Raw genomic sequence first — 16,300 nt, 5'->3', positions numbered from 1 at the left:
TGAACTCACCCTAGCAAACTTTTAACTCCTTGCCCTGTAATTTAATGAGCAGTGTCAGCCGTGGATTAACCACTGGATTCATCCATCTGCAAGGTGATCCCTGTGCTGCAGGACCAGCCAGACAAGCCCCAGCTCGTTCTTTCCTGTCCTTGATTAAATGATGGCATGTTTTTCTAATCAGGAGAACCACAGATGGCAAATAAATGAAATGGTGGGGAAAAAAAAAAATCGAATTAATATTTATTTATGCTAAAATGCATCATCACTTCTATTTGTAACATATCCATGTATCAGAGGGACTGTGATTGCTTTGAACTTCTCCGACCAGCTCAAGCTCGGAGAGTTGGAGACATGTCATGCAAGCAGGCTCAAGGCAGGGAGACACATTCACATCTGAGTCTTAGGTTCCCCAGAACTCTTTCTGGTGATTACAAGGAGGGGGAGAGAGGGATTGTCTAACTATGAAACTCCAAAACGACTGTGGTTTCTTCAAAGTTTAGAGAGTGCTTGTGACACAGCGAGAGCCAGGGATTAAGCTCTAAATCCATGTTTTGTCCTCAAAAAGCTGTCCTGATCAGTAACAAAGAAAACTCTGTGCTCTTGAGAAATATTTATCTACATCATTTAATCTCCCCACCGTTGCTGGGCGCCTCTGGCAGGCAGCAGCCGGGAGCAAAGTGGTCAAAGCCCTCTGGTATGAGATGGAAGTGCCTCACAGGGCAGGGCAAGGGCAAGGAGATGGTGGGAATAGCTGGGGTGCTGCTCATTGGAGCTCTAACAGCACCATTAATGGCCCTGGTGGCAGGGATGGTAGGTTAGGGCAGAGCTGCAGGGTGGGGCTTGGAGGCAGTGTTTCCATGCACTCTGCTGCCTACATGTAGCTTTTGTCCATCTGTCCTTTGTGTCGATCTCATTTACTTCAAGTGCTGCAAGCAGAGAGCTACAGTCTGCCAACACATATTCAATGGGCTTCAGTAAACAGCAGTGCTTTGCCAAACAGGCCCTGCTCTTTCAGAGCATCTTCCACGGGTGGAGAACACAGAAGGGTGTAGGGAGAAGTGATCCCTGCCCTGCACGGCGGGCTCTGGTCAACTTCTGCTACTTAAGTGTGGGCTGAGAAGCCACTTTGCACCACCAGGTGAATACCACCACTGGGGCTTGACCATTAGAGAGCTGCAGTCCTTACAGAGGACAAGAAATAAAAGAAGCAAGGAGGTTGAGCCTGGGTGCTGTAGGAGAGGTCTCAGAATGCTCTGGGGCTGCCTAGGCTGATTTTTGGAAATGCTGCCCTAGAGCATAGAAGCCATCTGTGCTCTGGAGCACTGCACATCCCACTGGTCACAGGGAAGACTTGGCATGTGAGCACAGGGTCCTGGGTACTTTGCTGGAGGAGGCATCACTGTAGGCACGCCGAGGAGCCCAAAGTCAGTTCTTCCATCTGAAGAGATGTTTACATGGAGACAAAGTGCACAAAGCTAACTGCATGATTGCATGAGGCAGGGAAAGGATGGGTGAGGATCCAAAGCTGCTGTTCTGATGCAAGCTCACCAATGGCCATCAGATGAAAAGGAAAAAACATAGTCCCCAATCTTAAAGGAAAGTTCTTCATCCCAAAAGAAGTGGGGAAACTCCCCTCAGCGAGATGTGGACACAGGTATGAGTTTAAGGAGCTGCTAGACCAACTCACAGAACAGCAGCATGAAATTGAGAACTGTTAAGCACAAGGACTTCTGCTGGCAAATCCCTGAGCCACAGATTTGCTAGAGGCTCTGTGACTGCTGAGGCTCTCATGCATTTTAGCCTCTCATACATCTGCTATTTGACTACTATCAGGAAGCAGATACTTTTCAGACAAGAATTTTAGTTCTCCCACTTTACCAGTGACACATGGGAAACTGAGCCCAGAAAATACCTGCACTAAAGCTAGTTTAATTTTTCTTAATACCTGCCTTCCCCTTACACATAGCTGGGTAATATTTTTTCAGCAAATGGCTTATTTGCTTTAAATATGTGCAATTTCCAGGCATCCAAAGTGATGTAAAAATCCAGGTCAGATTCCCTGAATAGCTTCCACAACCAAAAAAAGCAACAATGCTCTGAAGGTTTGAGCAAATCACATGGAGAACCGTTGGAGTCCTTCCGAAATCTCCTTTTTTCACTATTTCCAAAATACTTCTATTTCAGGCACTTTCTATATCCACCAGCAATAGGTTTTTTGTGAGCATGAGAAATGCAGACCCCATTCCCTGCTCTCTCCAGGGTTACAGCACTCAGCTCCCTCCCCAGCTCTGCTCTCACCTGCAGCAGGCGGTGCTGTTCTCTGGAGCTGTTCTGAGCATCCATCGAGTTGGGTCAGGACCTGGAATGGGCAGGAGGTGATGCCAGCTCTGCCAAAGCCCTCACAACAAGGTCCTCTTTGTTGTGGAGATGCCAGATTATGGAGCTGAAACTTGCTTTTCTCTATGCCTTGAAAAAAGTGTCTTTCTGTTCCCCCTGTTTAGGGGCCAAATGATTCAGCTTTGAAGGAAATATCTTCCCATATGACCAACTTATTCCAGGCAAGTGAAGAGATGCAGCGTTTCAGAGAGGTACCAGTTATACTGAGCAGGGCTTGGATAAATGCTGCAACCCTCTTCCTACTGACAGTAATGCACCAACCTCTCCTGACATGCTGTGGCCTTTCCAAATAACTCTGCTTGCAGATCCTCAGGTACCCCCATGGAAAATATTTAGGGACTGCAGAAACAAAGCCCCTGACCACAGTGTTAGTGATTTTTCACTTTGAAATGAAATCAGATTGATACAGCTTTTGTAGATGGCACACAGCATCCCCAAACTGCACATCTTCCATCAGAATGCTAGGGCTTCCCAGCTAGAAGCATCTCTAAAACCCCTGACCTGGTCGGCTTGTATTATAGAATCACAGAGCGGTTGGGTTGGAAGGGACCTTAAAACCCACCCAGTCCCAACCCTCTGCTGTGGGCTGATTCCCCCCACCAGATCAGGCTACCCAGGGCCCCATACCACCTGGCCTTGAAGAGGGGCTAACACCATATGGGTCTGATTTCCACAGAATCCACAAGCGTTCGCAGTCAGAATAGTTCATTATAAACAGGTAAGCCCCGAGCTCTAAGAGTGCCATCCAAAGTGCTTTGGCTAATGCAACACGAATTTGGGGAACAGGGAGGTTCTTTGATCCAGGCTGAGTAAAGCACAGGACACTTGGGGTTGCATTTGAAAGTAATTAAAGATTTCTGCTATCAGACATGCATCCATCCCTCTCCATAACTCCAGAGGCCCTGCAGCACACAAAGAGATCCCTTCTCCTGGCTGTGGGACCAACGTCCCTCACAGGGGAAGGAGAGCTTTGGGAGTGATGAAGCACTGAACATCTCATTTGTGTTATGCTCCTGGTAGCTGGGGAAGTGCTTCACGAAGCCTTCCTTTTTATACAAGTATTTTCTTTAACAGAATTCCACTCAGTTTTCCTGAGGCAACAAATGAATTTTGTTTACCAATTCATTTATGGAAAGCTGGCTCGAGCCATCAGAAGCATTTGAAGCCATGCTGAAACATGGCAATTTCAACCACTTACCTGCCTCCTTCCTGCAAGTCTTCAAAGCAAAGGTTACCAGGACAACAGAGCCCACTCAGTCCAGCAGAGTGAATTATTTTTTAGGTGATGTCATTATTAGCTGGGCACCAACAAAATTATGCAAATGATCTCCCTAGACAACAGGAAAAAGTCCAACAAGGAACACAGCAACTACCCTCAACTTCAGAAAGATAATGTCACCCAAATCCTAATGATTAATATCTTTCAAACCCTTCTGAGGAAGCTGGCCTCATCCCAGCACCCCTCCTGGATGGACCTGAGTGAGATCCTGAAGCACCAGTTGCTTGAGGGCTCCTAACTGATAACAAGTCTGTTCTGACAGCAGCTGTTCTTGGGGAAAGGAAATCTCTCAGCACTACGTTACATTGCTATAGATGGTTATTCAAGCTTAATAAATCCTCCTTATCAACCCTGTCTCGCTACCCCTCATAATTTAAGCATGGTGTAATAAGGCAGCATGAAGGCAAGGGCTAGTTTTATGGTCAAACTGGGGATTACAGTCTGGCACAGATATTTAAAGATTCACAACAGCAAAGAGAAATTGTAAGAGGATCCTAAACATCTCCCCTTGAGCTCTGAGAGATGGGCTGATGAGTTACAGTCATTTCCAGTGCGGGGCTGGGCTGATGCATGGCTGAGCTGGGATCAGTCTTGAGACTTACCACTCCTCTTGCAAATGTAAACCTGCACATGCTGAAAAATTATGTGCTGATTTCAGAGGAGGTATCTGTACTGCATGTATTGTTCTCTCTCTTTTATTATTTTTTTTTAATCATGAATATTGCATGGTTTTCTTTCTTTGAATAAACTCAACAGCGGTTTTTTTGTTTTGTTTTGTTTTTGGTTTGTTTTTGGGTTTTTTTTTTGTCTCCTGTGCTCCTTCATTCTTTACAAACCCAAAGGAACACCCTTCCCCTTGCGAGTGATTTGCCATGCTGCTTGGAGCAAGGAGCCTTTGCTCTCCAATCGCCTCATTACTGAAGACAGCGTAGCCCAGCCCACTCCTTCATGGCACCACATCAGAAGAGGACTTTGTGGTCTTGACGACTTGGCTTCTTTTCCCTGTCTGAGTTACATGAATAATAAAAATATATTGCTTCTGCCTACCAGCCTTTCCTCACTTACATCTTTAGACTATCATGGCTACAGCACTACCTCTGCTCAAACCATGGCTGACCGTTCCTAGATTGTTATTTATCAAGGACTCCAAAGTGCTTTTATTGAATACCTAATGCTCAGTCCGTTCCTACATGTCTTCCCTTCCAAAGGAAATCACCCAGTACTGTTTTTCGGATGTTTTCTCTCTGGCACCCAGGAAGGTGATGTTTCCCACTGACAGCAGGGAGGGAGATTTCCTGTGGTTGATAGGCACAGCTCCAGGTGCACCGTCCAGCCCCTCTGCAGCCCACTGCTTGGTGCTGGTGTGAAGGTGGGGGAGGACATCTCCATCCCCATGAAGGGCTGTGAGCATCCACAGAGCTGGAGCTGGAGCTGGAAAGCAGTGTGACTTGCTGCTAGCACTTCACCTGTCTGACTAGTGTGACAAGAGGAGGTTGGGATGGAGCAGGGGAGAAGTTGCAGCCTTTTTCTACCTCCAGATCCCAGGAGGATGTGCTTCAGGCGTCAAAGTCTGGTGCTCCCTGTGAGGCTCCTGCAGCCTGCCAATGTGTGAAAGTTTAAGGAGGAGTGAATTCCAGCAAGCCATAAATCCAGCAAGTGCGGATGTACTCTGTGGAGTGGGGCAACTGCAAAGTCTCAGATCATGTTCTCGCTGACAAGCTGCTGATGGACAAGTTTGCTCAGGAGGAACAGGACTTTGCAGAAGAAAGCATGGAAATGGAAGAACCCCATAAGTAGGGGAGTCCTGAGGCATCAGCCCTACCTGTCTTACAGAGAGAGGGGAGAGATGAGAGAGCAAGAGAAGGGATGAGAGAGCAGCTCTCACAGAGGGAACCCTATGTTATGTTGGGTTTCTGATCTCACCACATGGATGCATGAACGCTGACTGAAGGCCGGTGTTGGGCTCTCACCCTACCCCATGAGGAGGCAGTGTGCAGCAGTGCATCTGTGGGGCTGTCTGGGCACAGGGGACACATTTCTCTCTTCCCAATATCGTGCACTGCAGGAGCCGCACATCAACAGCTCCCTCCCCAAGCACTGCTGTGCTATAAGCACCTAATAATAAAAGCTGGCTATTGCTTCCCTAAGACACCTGTCAGCTTGTGTGCTAAGTGGCAGAGTAATAAATACTTGTTCTGCTCTGCCTTTCTTTGTGAATTCTCCCATCTCTGCCTGTTTTCATTAGTATTTCTTTTCTGTGGACACTGCAATTACACTCAGTTCCTCTTCAGGGCCCTTGTTCCAGGTTCAAATAGAGAAGTGATAATGCAGGGAAGCTTTTTACATCGCTATTTATTTTTGTCTCCTGAGTCAGGAAGATCTTTTCAGGCTGGGTCCAATCCTGTGCTGTTTTGACTGGGGGAGGACTTGGGGAAAGGGGTGAAAGCCCAAGGTTCCAGCTTTAATCACTGAAAACATAGTGGGCTCCTTCCTCATATGCTCTCACTGAGGTCACGAGCTATCCTCCTTCCTTGGGAAGACATAAATATGCAGCCTGTACTGCTAAGACCCGTGGTAACCATCCATCTGCCACAGCAGCTGCGAGCCCGCCGCTCCTGAGCCTCTTCTGTCATCCGAGTCTGAGCAAGAAGGAGGATTCAGCTGAAAGCAGCAAATTCAAATGTGCAACTTTCCTGTTCAAGGTTGCAATATGCTTGGAGATATTGTCCCGCCAGCAAGTCCCTGGTGCAACTTCCAGATGGTGCTCTGGGAAAGGGGAGAGAGTTTCACTTCTTCAGGTGCAGAAAACTAATGATGACACTGGAATTATTTCCTACTCAAATTGGGATCGGAAGTCCAAATGAAGTCCCTACACCTTAAATTTCCTTGCTAGCAGACAGCACATTCACCTGGACATGCCAATTCTGGCTGAGTGTCATGGCATGGTCAGCTAGCTACAATTAATTCTCTAGAACCAGGGCAGCCACAATCAAAACCCACTGTTGCAAAGGTATCTGGTCTACGGTAAGTCTTAAATCACTCCTGGAAGCTGCATGAGTGACCAAAGTGGCTATTTTAACAGCTGAGCAGCATAGTAGCATGGCTTGAACTGCCCTCCACTTTTCCTTATTGTGTGTTCAGTCTACTACACAGCCTAAGACATTGGGGCTAAGGGCCTTCTGTGTCCTTCTGCCCATCAGGGTCACTTTACGTTATGTTTCAGCAGAAGAAATGTACATGGTATGCTGCATAAACCAGCGTCTTGGCCAGGGCCTCTTCTGACTGCCCCTTGATCAGTGGGAAGCACAGTTCATGTTGTACATAGAGAAATACCAAAGTGCTTTACCAGAAAACCAGTGTCTATCCATAGCTAACACTACAGGCAAGGAGTACACCTCCAGGTCTCCTCCCTGCCCACCTATCACACCACCACCGTCCTGCCTTGGGTTGGATCCCAAACTCTCCAGCCAATTGGCCTTGAACGTATACTGTGCTCTCTGCTCCCCTGCCACTGGAAATAAAAGCATTTTAAATATGGTACAGTGGCAACCATAGCATATTTTTATTCCCCTGGAATACTTGGTTTTTTTCCTGCTCATCTCAGGGACAAACTCTCCAGCTGCGCAGGCCACCTAAAGCCCGGAGGAATTTCTCTCTTTGGTTTTGAGAATCAGACCTTAGAAAAAAAACAACAGTGCAGAGGTGTGGGGTTTTTTTTTAAAATATGAATTTTTATTTGTTGATCAGAGTTCAAGAGAGTGGGTAGAGTGGAAAAGCGGAGTGAATTCATACAGTGGAAAGGTCCTGCCTTACTGTTAGGTCAGGAATTCAATAGGTGGTCAGAAGAGTCCTCCTCATCCACTCAGCCTGTTGATGTCATTCACATAGCTCTTGCTTCTGACTTTTTCTAATCTCTCTTCAGAACTTCACTGTAATTTTTGAGACATTTTTCTGTTGCTTTAACTTGCTGAAAAAGCTAAAAGCTGAAAAAAATTGCAGGACTCAAAATCCTGCTCATTAGAATGGGCAATATATTGTTTTTTCCAGCAAAGGTTGAAAAATACGGTTCAAAAATACAAACAGGCATTGAACATTGCACCAAAAAGCATTTGAAACATAAACCTCAGAGAGAGAGAAAGAGAGAAAAAGAAAGGGAAAACAGAGTGAAAGAGGAAAGTCACAGTTTCCATGAGAAATCCCTTAAGAAAGTGGCTACCAGATAGTAAATAGAGAAAAGAAAGTCAACAAAAGATTTTAAAATGTTGTTGTTTTTTTTTCTAGTTGTTAATTATTTACAGCTGTAATAACAGGATTGTCATGCATTAATCTGCTGCCAGCTAGATTCTTTCTCATAGTGAAATAAGAAGAGTCTCACAAGATGGAAAACAAAACAAAAGACATAGCAGGAGCATGGATTCAACCTGAGGCAGGGAAAATGAGCATACCCTCTGGCATTTTGTTGCGATGGGCTCCTTCTTTCAATGGGCTGCCCTAGTGTGATGCTAATACAACGTTCCTAGCAGCGGACACAAAGGCTTCAGCTAATAAGCAGCAGGTATCTCACCTTCAGAGAGGACATTGGCCTGTGGGTGTCTCAGTGTTCTAGATGAAATTCTAGAATGTGGGGGTACTTGTGGCAACCCCCAGATTTGGTGGGCTCAGAACCTGCCCTGTGCCAACCAAGAGGAATTTTTCAACTCCAATGACAGCTTGGTGAAGGCAACCTGATAGTGACTGAGGTTTCCCAACTCTACTCTTACTACTTTTGTGGTTGCAAAATCAAATTGTTCAGTATATGATTGCCTTTATGTTTGCTGGTTCCCTGCAAAAAGACAGGAGGAAGCAACAGACTTTTCAGATGAAACAGTGCTGCCAGCAATGTAATGTGAGCCAATGGGCTTAGCAAGCTGACAGGACCTTCAGGCAGCAGTGAAGAGCTAAGAGCCTTCGAAGACAGTGAGAGCATCCTGGCTCACGTGGCCAGGATCTTAAAAGCTCAGGTGCTTCTCTTACCTGCAGCATTCCTTTGGCCATGGGCATGACAAAAATGGATCCAGCCAGGCTTTGTGCTCCCTCCCAAAGCAGGCTCGGTCTGCAGCCCCTTGCTGCAGCACCTCAGCTGCATGCACCCGGGTTGTGCTGTTGTGGGAGAGCTAAAGGCTCATGGCATTCATCTGCTGAAAAAGCTGTGCTGCCTTCCTGAGTGCTCCCTAGCGTCAGGGGCAGGAATAAAAACGTTGTGTTAGAGAAATTGTGACATGCAGCACTAAGATTTCCCAAAAGGTGTGAGCAATACTGCCAGCAGTGACCTTGGTCTCAGCTAGCATGTCTCCATTAAGGGCTGGGAGTGCAGAGGTTCTCCTGCCTTGCTTCCCTCACTCCCTCTGCCTCCCGAAGCCATCAGAAGATCTGCAGAGACAGATGAATCTCTTTACAGAAGATTTAGCAAAGAGAATGAGAGTAAAGTAAAACAATTTAAAGTGGCAGTTTTCCTTCCCAAAAAGAAAGAAGTGTGACTTTTAGATATAAAGAGTTTGTGAGCATAACTATACACACACACGCACATATATATATGTAAAAAAAACCTTGGCTGACTGAACAACAACAAGGTCAAACAGTAAATATTTATACCTTGAAGCCATCAATCCCATCTGTGCTGTGGCATCTAGCCAAAAATGCCTTTGGGGTAGTTTAGCTTGATTCAGAGAGAAGCTTAGTGAACTGTTCAATGTTTTTTCCCCTACATCAGCATTAATAGAGCATTTACATTTTCATGAATATGCCTCTCCCCCTGGCTGAGCCCTCCCCACCACCAAGGAGGCAGGGAAATGTCTCTCTCAGGGCTGCAAAGCCCGTGTAGATACTGGATCGGGTGGGTTCAAGAGAGACACACCATTTAGGGAAGAGGACTGCAGCAAGGGTTGTCCGGCTGCAATGGACCTTTCCTATGGCCACACACTGGCTGCCCACTGTCCCAAGCACCTGGCATGCACAAAGGGGTTACATGGCTTGTGTTTGGGAACAGCAAGCATGGGGTCTGCTCATACTGACAAGGTCCTACAACGAATGAACTGGGTCCTCACCAGTGGCACCAAGCTGGTGGAGGTCAGGAGAAGATGAACTGTGTTGGCCTCAACACTTTCTGTACAACTTAGAGAGTGGTGGAACTGTCTTTGCTCACATTGAGTTGGTGCATGGGGAGCACTCAAGTGTCACAGTCCTGCTTGGTGATGTTCAAGATTTTCAGAGCAGTCATATGGGGGTATCTCTATCAGCCCTTTATAGTGAATGGCACCGGTGACTACTTCTCCCCTCCCTCCTGCACCACAAACAGCATGCACTGCCTCTCCTGCCTGCCTGGATGGCCTCAGCCCAGCCAGCCCCTGCCTTCCTGAGCACAGAGCACTCCAAAACCACATTGATTGTGCCTACATGTGGTTTCAGAGCAGGGAAGAGGCAAGGTCAGTCAGGATGTCAGTGCCAAGACATCCACCTGCCATTTTGAGGAGGAATGTAGCTGCACGTTGGAACTGCATTGTCTAAGGCTGCAGAACAGGGGTGCAGAATAACAGATCATTTTGGTCACTTGTATGGACTTCTAATTCCTTCCTGGGAGACTATCCTCAAGTCAGAGGGCTTTGGGTCTTGCAAAAAGAAAATAAATATTGGAGCATTGAAGTGACACGCGGAGCCCACTGTGCACAACTGGCTTTCTGTGGAGCGAACTATCGGTGGCTGTACGCAGGTCCATTTCTGCACAGCCCCAGTTATGAAAGCAGAGTCCTTAGCTGCTGCCATAATGAGGATCCAACCCCAGTAGCTGGTGCTGGGCTTGCTCTGTAGAAAAAGGGCCCATCAGCAGCTTCGTGTTAGCTGGGAGGGAAACATCCCAATTTGAGCCTCTGACAGATTTTAAAAAAAGAACATTATCTTCTCTGTGATGTCTGCTGGCAGGAGATGCTAAACCACTTATTTATAACTATCTTCCTGAAATGCTTCCCTGCTTGGAAGCCAAACTACAAATCCTGTTTGGTTTGTTGTCTTTAACCAAAGGATGCCGATACTTCTGCTTCCAGTTGGCAGGAAGACTCAGCACCAGTGCCAGGCTGTGGTGGGAACAGACTTGGCTTTCAAGGCGCGTTCACACTGATCCAGGGAGGGAGCTTTTACCCAGCAGAGAGCAAAGTTTTCAGAGTCAGGAGAGCAAAGGCAGGCCAGCAGGTGGGTGGCACTGGAGGGCAGCATCCTGGGGAGGAATGAGAGCCTCGGGCAACTGGAGGGAAGAAGTGGAGAAGTGCACCTGACAGTGCAATGAGCCAGGCGGGATCACCCTCAGGCAGAGGGGATTCTGGGGAATGCCTGGGAAGCAGAGGGGACCAGGGAGGAGACTCAAGTCACTGGATCTCATATTTAGGCTTGCCTTTGACATAATTCCATTAGTAAACACAGTATACTCTTTGTCACCATTTTATTGTGTTTGTTTTGCTTTTTATAGGGTTTCTATTTCATTCACTTAGGCCTGAGTATTATAGTGACATGAATGTTTTATGAGATACACTTCATCTAGCTTATTTAAGAAAATGACATCCAAGTACAAACCAAACAGCCTCACGGCAGTTAGTGCAGCAGTGACTGCTGGGGAGCCCAGGAGACGGAGGGCAGCAGCAGTGGTACTCGCTGCTGGAAGGGATGGTGTTGGCATGGGGAGAACAGGAGGGTCTTGGGGGAGCAATGGGTGTGGAGCAGTGCTCAGGTGGCTTGAAAACAACATGGCTGTACCCCTGTCCAGCAGAAGAGCTGGGGATGGTGCACTGTCCCTCCACTCCTCCAACCTGATGCTGGGGCTTTTCCCTCCTCACAGCCCTTGGGAATGAAAGGCACTGTAGAAATGTTCATGGGCAGCTTGGGGTGTGGATGCTGAGGATAGAGGCGGTTTCCTCAGCATCTGCTTTGGGAATGTGCCATCTCTCACCCCGTGCTGTCTGCTGGTGGGGATGTGCTCATGGATGGACCATGCCAGGGGCTGAACCAAATGACTCTGAGTTCCTCTCCTCATGCACTGCTGTTGAGCCAGCAAGAGAGGTAAGGGACAGGCAGGACACCACCAATGCCACACACACCGCAGGACAAAGCATCCTGCTCTGCCCTGCACTGTCCCCATGGATATTCCAGGTGGGGTGAGCCCTGCTCATGCACCAGATGGAGAACTGAGCTAGGTGCAGAGGCTCAAAGCAATGCTGAAGACATCAACCTGGGGTTCCAAGTCCCTAGGCAGACTGCATGGATCCAAAATGTGCTGGGAGCAGATCAGGGGAGCGGTCAGAAGGGCAGAAAGTACTAGAGGGCTTTTCTTGGAAGAGTTTGCAGGTGTTAGAGCTGGGTCTCGTCTCAGTGGCTTTGTGGGATGGCACCTGACTCACACATCTCTCTGGGACAGCAATATCACTCTGCTGTTTCAAAGGGCCCCTTCTGCTGTCTTCCCTGGGTAGTGAAGATGCTCAGCTGCATTCATGGGGGACAGGTAGGTTCTTGGGGATCAACTGCAGCCTCCAGCCTCATCTCCCACAGATGGCAAAGTGACTCATGGTGCACCAGGGAAGGAAAGGGCCTGAATCAGCACTGCTGCTGCTCTAGGGCATAGAGAAGAATGTACCATGGGACACGCCACAGCTGTGCTCCTCTCTGTTGGTGAGGCTCTCCTGAAAGGCATGGGCTTCTATGTCTAAATCCCCCTTCAAACAGTGAGATATTGCTGAGGGTTGCTGAATAACCAAAGGAAGATGAATGGGGATGCCAGGAGATGCCAAGAAGGGGAAGTGGACAGAGAGAAAGTGATAAATCACCCATCTGAACATGATCTCTATGGCTTCCAGTCCCAGGGCTGAACGCATGTGGCCTCAAAGCTATTGTATCCTGTCCAAGGCATCAGAGTTGCTGACTGACTCTGAGAAAAATTATTTCTCTGGCAGAAAACATCTCATCCTCTAACATGGATTGCCCCAAGAATATTGAATGTCCAATGGACAAGACCTTTCTCACCTGTTCTCATCTGGGAAGAGACATGGAGGAAACCAGCAGCTGCGTTTGGTGGTGACAGAAAAGAGGAAGCCCTGTAGGTAACTACAAGATTCTATCACACTGTTCTACCCTTGCCATGGTTCTGCTGATCCCCTGGGCACCAAAAAGCAGCCCAGCAGACTGCCTCCGGAGGCTTCCATGTCCTTGAGTCCAAGCCACCAGGAGAATCCACCACGCTAGGGCAGTCCATCACAGAAGAGGAGGAGGGAGGTAATAGTAGCAGCCCCAAGTGGAGTGGAGCATGGGATGGCAATGTTGTGCAGATCATGCAGATGGCAGGAAGGGGGAGAGATGGAAGCACAGGGTGACTTGGACGGATGGGGGACATCAGACTCACGATGTCAGAGGCACAACTTGTTATGATCCTTTTCCTTTCCTTTTATCATCAAAGTAAAACAAAAATAGACATATACAGGGTTAAATTAAAATCACAGTTTTGTTTACATTATAAAAGAACGGTCTAATAGTAATAATAGTATTAATTTCAAATGAGCAATAATAATTAAACAAAACAGGAAAAAAAAGAAAGCCCTGGAGATTTCCTGCCTGGATGGTGCTCACTGATGGAAGGTTTGTTTGATTGGTTTTATTGTTTGGGGATCATTCCTTTGATAGCTGACTCCCGGTTTACGTAGGTGGCCCAGTAGACCAAGTTGAAAATGGCAAAGAGGACTGGAAAGACGATGCGGGACATCTTGTCTACCTTGCTGACGCTGTTGTACGTCTTCTTACTGTCTGGGAACTTCTCCTCTAAGCGGGGCATCTTGGGGGGTACGTTGGTGGCAGTAGCGGTGGCAGCAGCACTCTTGGAGATGGTGGGCAGGCCAGGGTCCTTGGCAATGTTGAGGGGATATGTGGTGCCAACTATGTTGTAGGTGTTGTTGGTTTTCTTCGCTAATGCCACTGGCTCTTTTTTCTAGGGAAGGTGGAAGAAGAACATAACAGAGATGAGGTGACTATAGAATTGCACAGAGAACATTCTGTCCTCTGAGTTCACTTGCCTGACTGGATGAGAAGGTGGAAAAGGATGCAAGGAGCGAGAGACTGAGAAGGCAGCATTATGGAAGGAAGGAGATAGTGGTGAGAAGGTGACCAGAACTTGTGACTCTGCCACATGAGGGCTCTAGAGCAGAGGGATGTGCTGGAACACATCTCCTTCAATTACATCACCTGTTCTGTGTAAGCCTGGCATGAAGCATGGAGTGCAAAGAGGTCCTGGTCTAGCAGCTCGGTGCTAGGACTGGCTTCAGGTCCTATAACTGTCGCCACACAGCTATGTTTGCAGCCTCCTTGCAGTCTCTTGCATCAGGGCTGTGATATGTAAAGTTGCGTGCAGCTGCACTTCAGCAAGAGCTGCCCAAGATGGGTGATCCTTTGCTTTGGTTGGCTGAGTGCTGCCAAGTCTATACTGCATATTGCCAGGTCAGTAGAAGTGAAGGCAAGCTCAAACTATATACAAACTCCTTGATTTCTACCTCAGTTGGGTTCTGTTTTCTGTTGCATTTAAGGTTCAGCCACAGAAAGATGAATCAGGAATGCACTCTTTAGAAAGAAATGAGAACCAGTGTGGTCATCCTAGGAGAATAACTTGATTTTCTGCTTTGTCAGTCTGTTTCCCAGGTGAAATCTCTCCCAAATCAGGTGAGAAAAAGAAACATCCATTGACAGTTTTTTTGTTTGTTTGTTTGTTTGTTTGTTTGTTTAGCAGAAAGCCAGTGGCCTTAATAATGTGTCTGACTGCACTGCAATATTTTTGAACCATGATACAAAAGGCCATGTCTTACACTGCCTTGGTGGCCTGAGTATTTCACAAGGACATCATGATGTCCAAAATGCCTCTGGGATTCTTTAGGGCATTGCATGGCCTCCTAGGTATGATATAAAACCAACAGAAAGTGTTTGCCATAGCCCTGGATTTGAGGATTTCAGATGCTATAGGAGTGGAGGGAAACCTTTCATCTTGCCTTCATATCTAAGGATTGCTGCAAATCAAGGCAGATAAGTACAGCCATGCCACAGGCTGCAGGGACATCAATGCTGTCTGTGCTGAAGGGTGAGAGCTTCTATAAGAAATGGAAAGGATGCACTTATGTGTTTGATGTGGTGTGTTGAAGGATGAAGGAGAATGTTTAAGGCAGACAATTCCAATGTTAGTGAAGATGAGTGGACAGGAATATAGAGCTAGAAAGTCATGATGGATGTTTCCCCTACTCTGGAGATCTTTCTGATGCTGTCAGGACTTGGGACCAGATGCAGTATAGGCTGTAGTGTATGAAGCAATTCAGATTAATTGGGAAAAGCCCACTGAATGAAATCTATTCATGTGCAGACAACAGACATCCTATGCATCCCAGCAACTCTGTGTGTCCATATGATGTCCACTGTAATGATACCCAGAGTCAGAGCTAGGCACAGCAGTGAATCATAGTGGGAATCTAAAATCTAAACTCAGAACAAAGTGTGACTTTGGATCTCATCTTCTATTCAAAAACAACTGGAACACAAGATTGGGCCCATCCAGCCATTCCCTAGAATTGCTTGTTATGGTCTTGCATGTAAGCACATGGGAACCATGTGCAAAGTGACAGCCAGGAGAAGGGAAGAGCAAACAGCCAGCAGGACATGTTCATCTCAGCCTCCCAGCCTGGGAACTAGTAGCAGGCAGTACCTCTGGGTAGCACAGGGAAATGGAAAGGCCAGATTGACCATCCGTCCTGTCGAGATGCTCCAAGGGTTTTAGCTTTCAGGCTGCAGTTGTGTTGTAAATGCATCCACAGCCACCAGGAATATTTCTGGTTATCTTAGGAAAAGCAGACTTCTGTGCAATCTTTAAATCCCTCTCCAATAACACCGTAGCTCCGACTGCAGCCTCACAGTAATTACAGCAATTACAGAAATTAACCTGCTGTTAGAATGAGGTCTTTAGTGTCCAGATCAGACTAAACCACTGATCAGCCCGTATTCATACTCCTTTATGGATAATGTGGAAGAGGTTGTTATGATCTTTAATGATTAATTGAGTGACTGATTCCTGCAATTGTTGGAACCACGTCAGCCTTTACCCTCTGTACAGGAGATGAACTTTTCCTGCTAAAGAGCTGACAAGAAGCAAATAAAGGACAAAAGGTGTTCTACTTTCTAAAACATTCAAATATGTTTTAGTACGATTAGTTATTAACATAGCTACTGAGGTAATACAGTAATTAATAATCAGTAATGAAATGAAAAACACTTGTTTGCAGAATGTAATTTGAAGTGCACTGTGACTAGTTGAGTACTAATCAGCCACATTACATGAATAAGACGTCTGTAAGTGACATGACATTCTCAGCCTTGGCTAGCTTTTCTGCCCCAGAACTTTTAGAGTGACTTTTTCCTGTTGTCCACAGCTATCTTCTGCCCTGGACAGAGCTGGGAGCCTTTGCTAAACCTCCAGGACACCAGCTTCCCATCAAGGCACACAGATGAGAAAACAGGCTCCTGAGATATTGGAAGGAATGGTTCAGCCTGAAGTCACTAGATTGCATTTTGTAAATAAGTGTTTCA

At 46.8% G+C, this 16,300-nt stretch overlaps 1 protein-coding gene across 2 annotated transcripts in view; it reads right to left on the bottom strand.

Annotated features, from left to right (window-relative positions):
• Positions 1–13,108: 13,108 nt before the first annotated feature.
• Positions 13,109–16,300, bottom strand: part of LOC100543162 (gamma-aminobutyric acid receptor subunit alpha-3) — a 58,524-nt gene continuing 55,332 nt past the window's right edge. For both annotated transcript variants that reach the window (XM_085230668.1, XM_085230669.1), the window contains one exon: positions 13,109–13,670. In XM_085230668.1, the coding sequence (XP_085086794.1) occupies positions 13,341–13,670 (330 nt within the window). In that variant the 3' untranslated portion in view covers positions 13,109–13,340. The remainder of the gene's footprint in view (positions 13,671–16,300) is intronic.

Source organism: Meleagris gallopavo, chromosome 9 (assembly GCF_905368555.1).
Source record: "Meleagris gallopavo chromosome 9, MGAL_WU_HG_1.1, whole genome shotgun sequence".
In the NCBI taxonomy this organism is placed as follows: Eukaryota; Metazoa; Chordata; class Aves; order Galliformes; family Phasianidae; genus Meleagris; species Meleagris gallopavo.
This window is presented reverse-complemented; position numbering and strand designations above follow the sequence as displayed.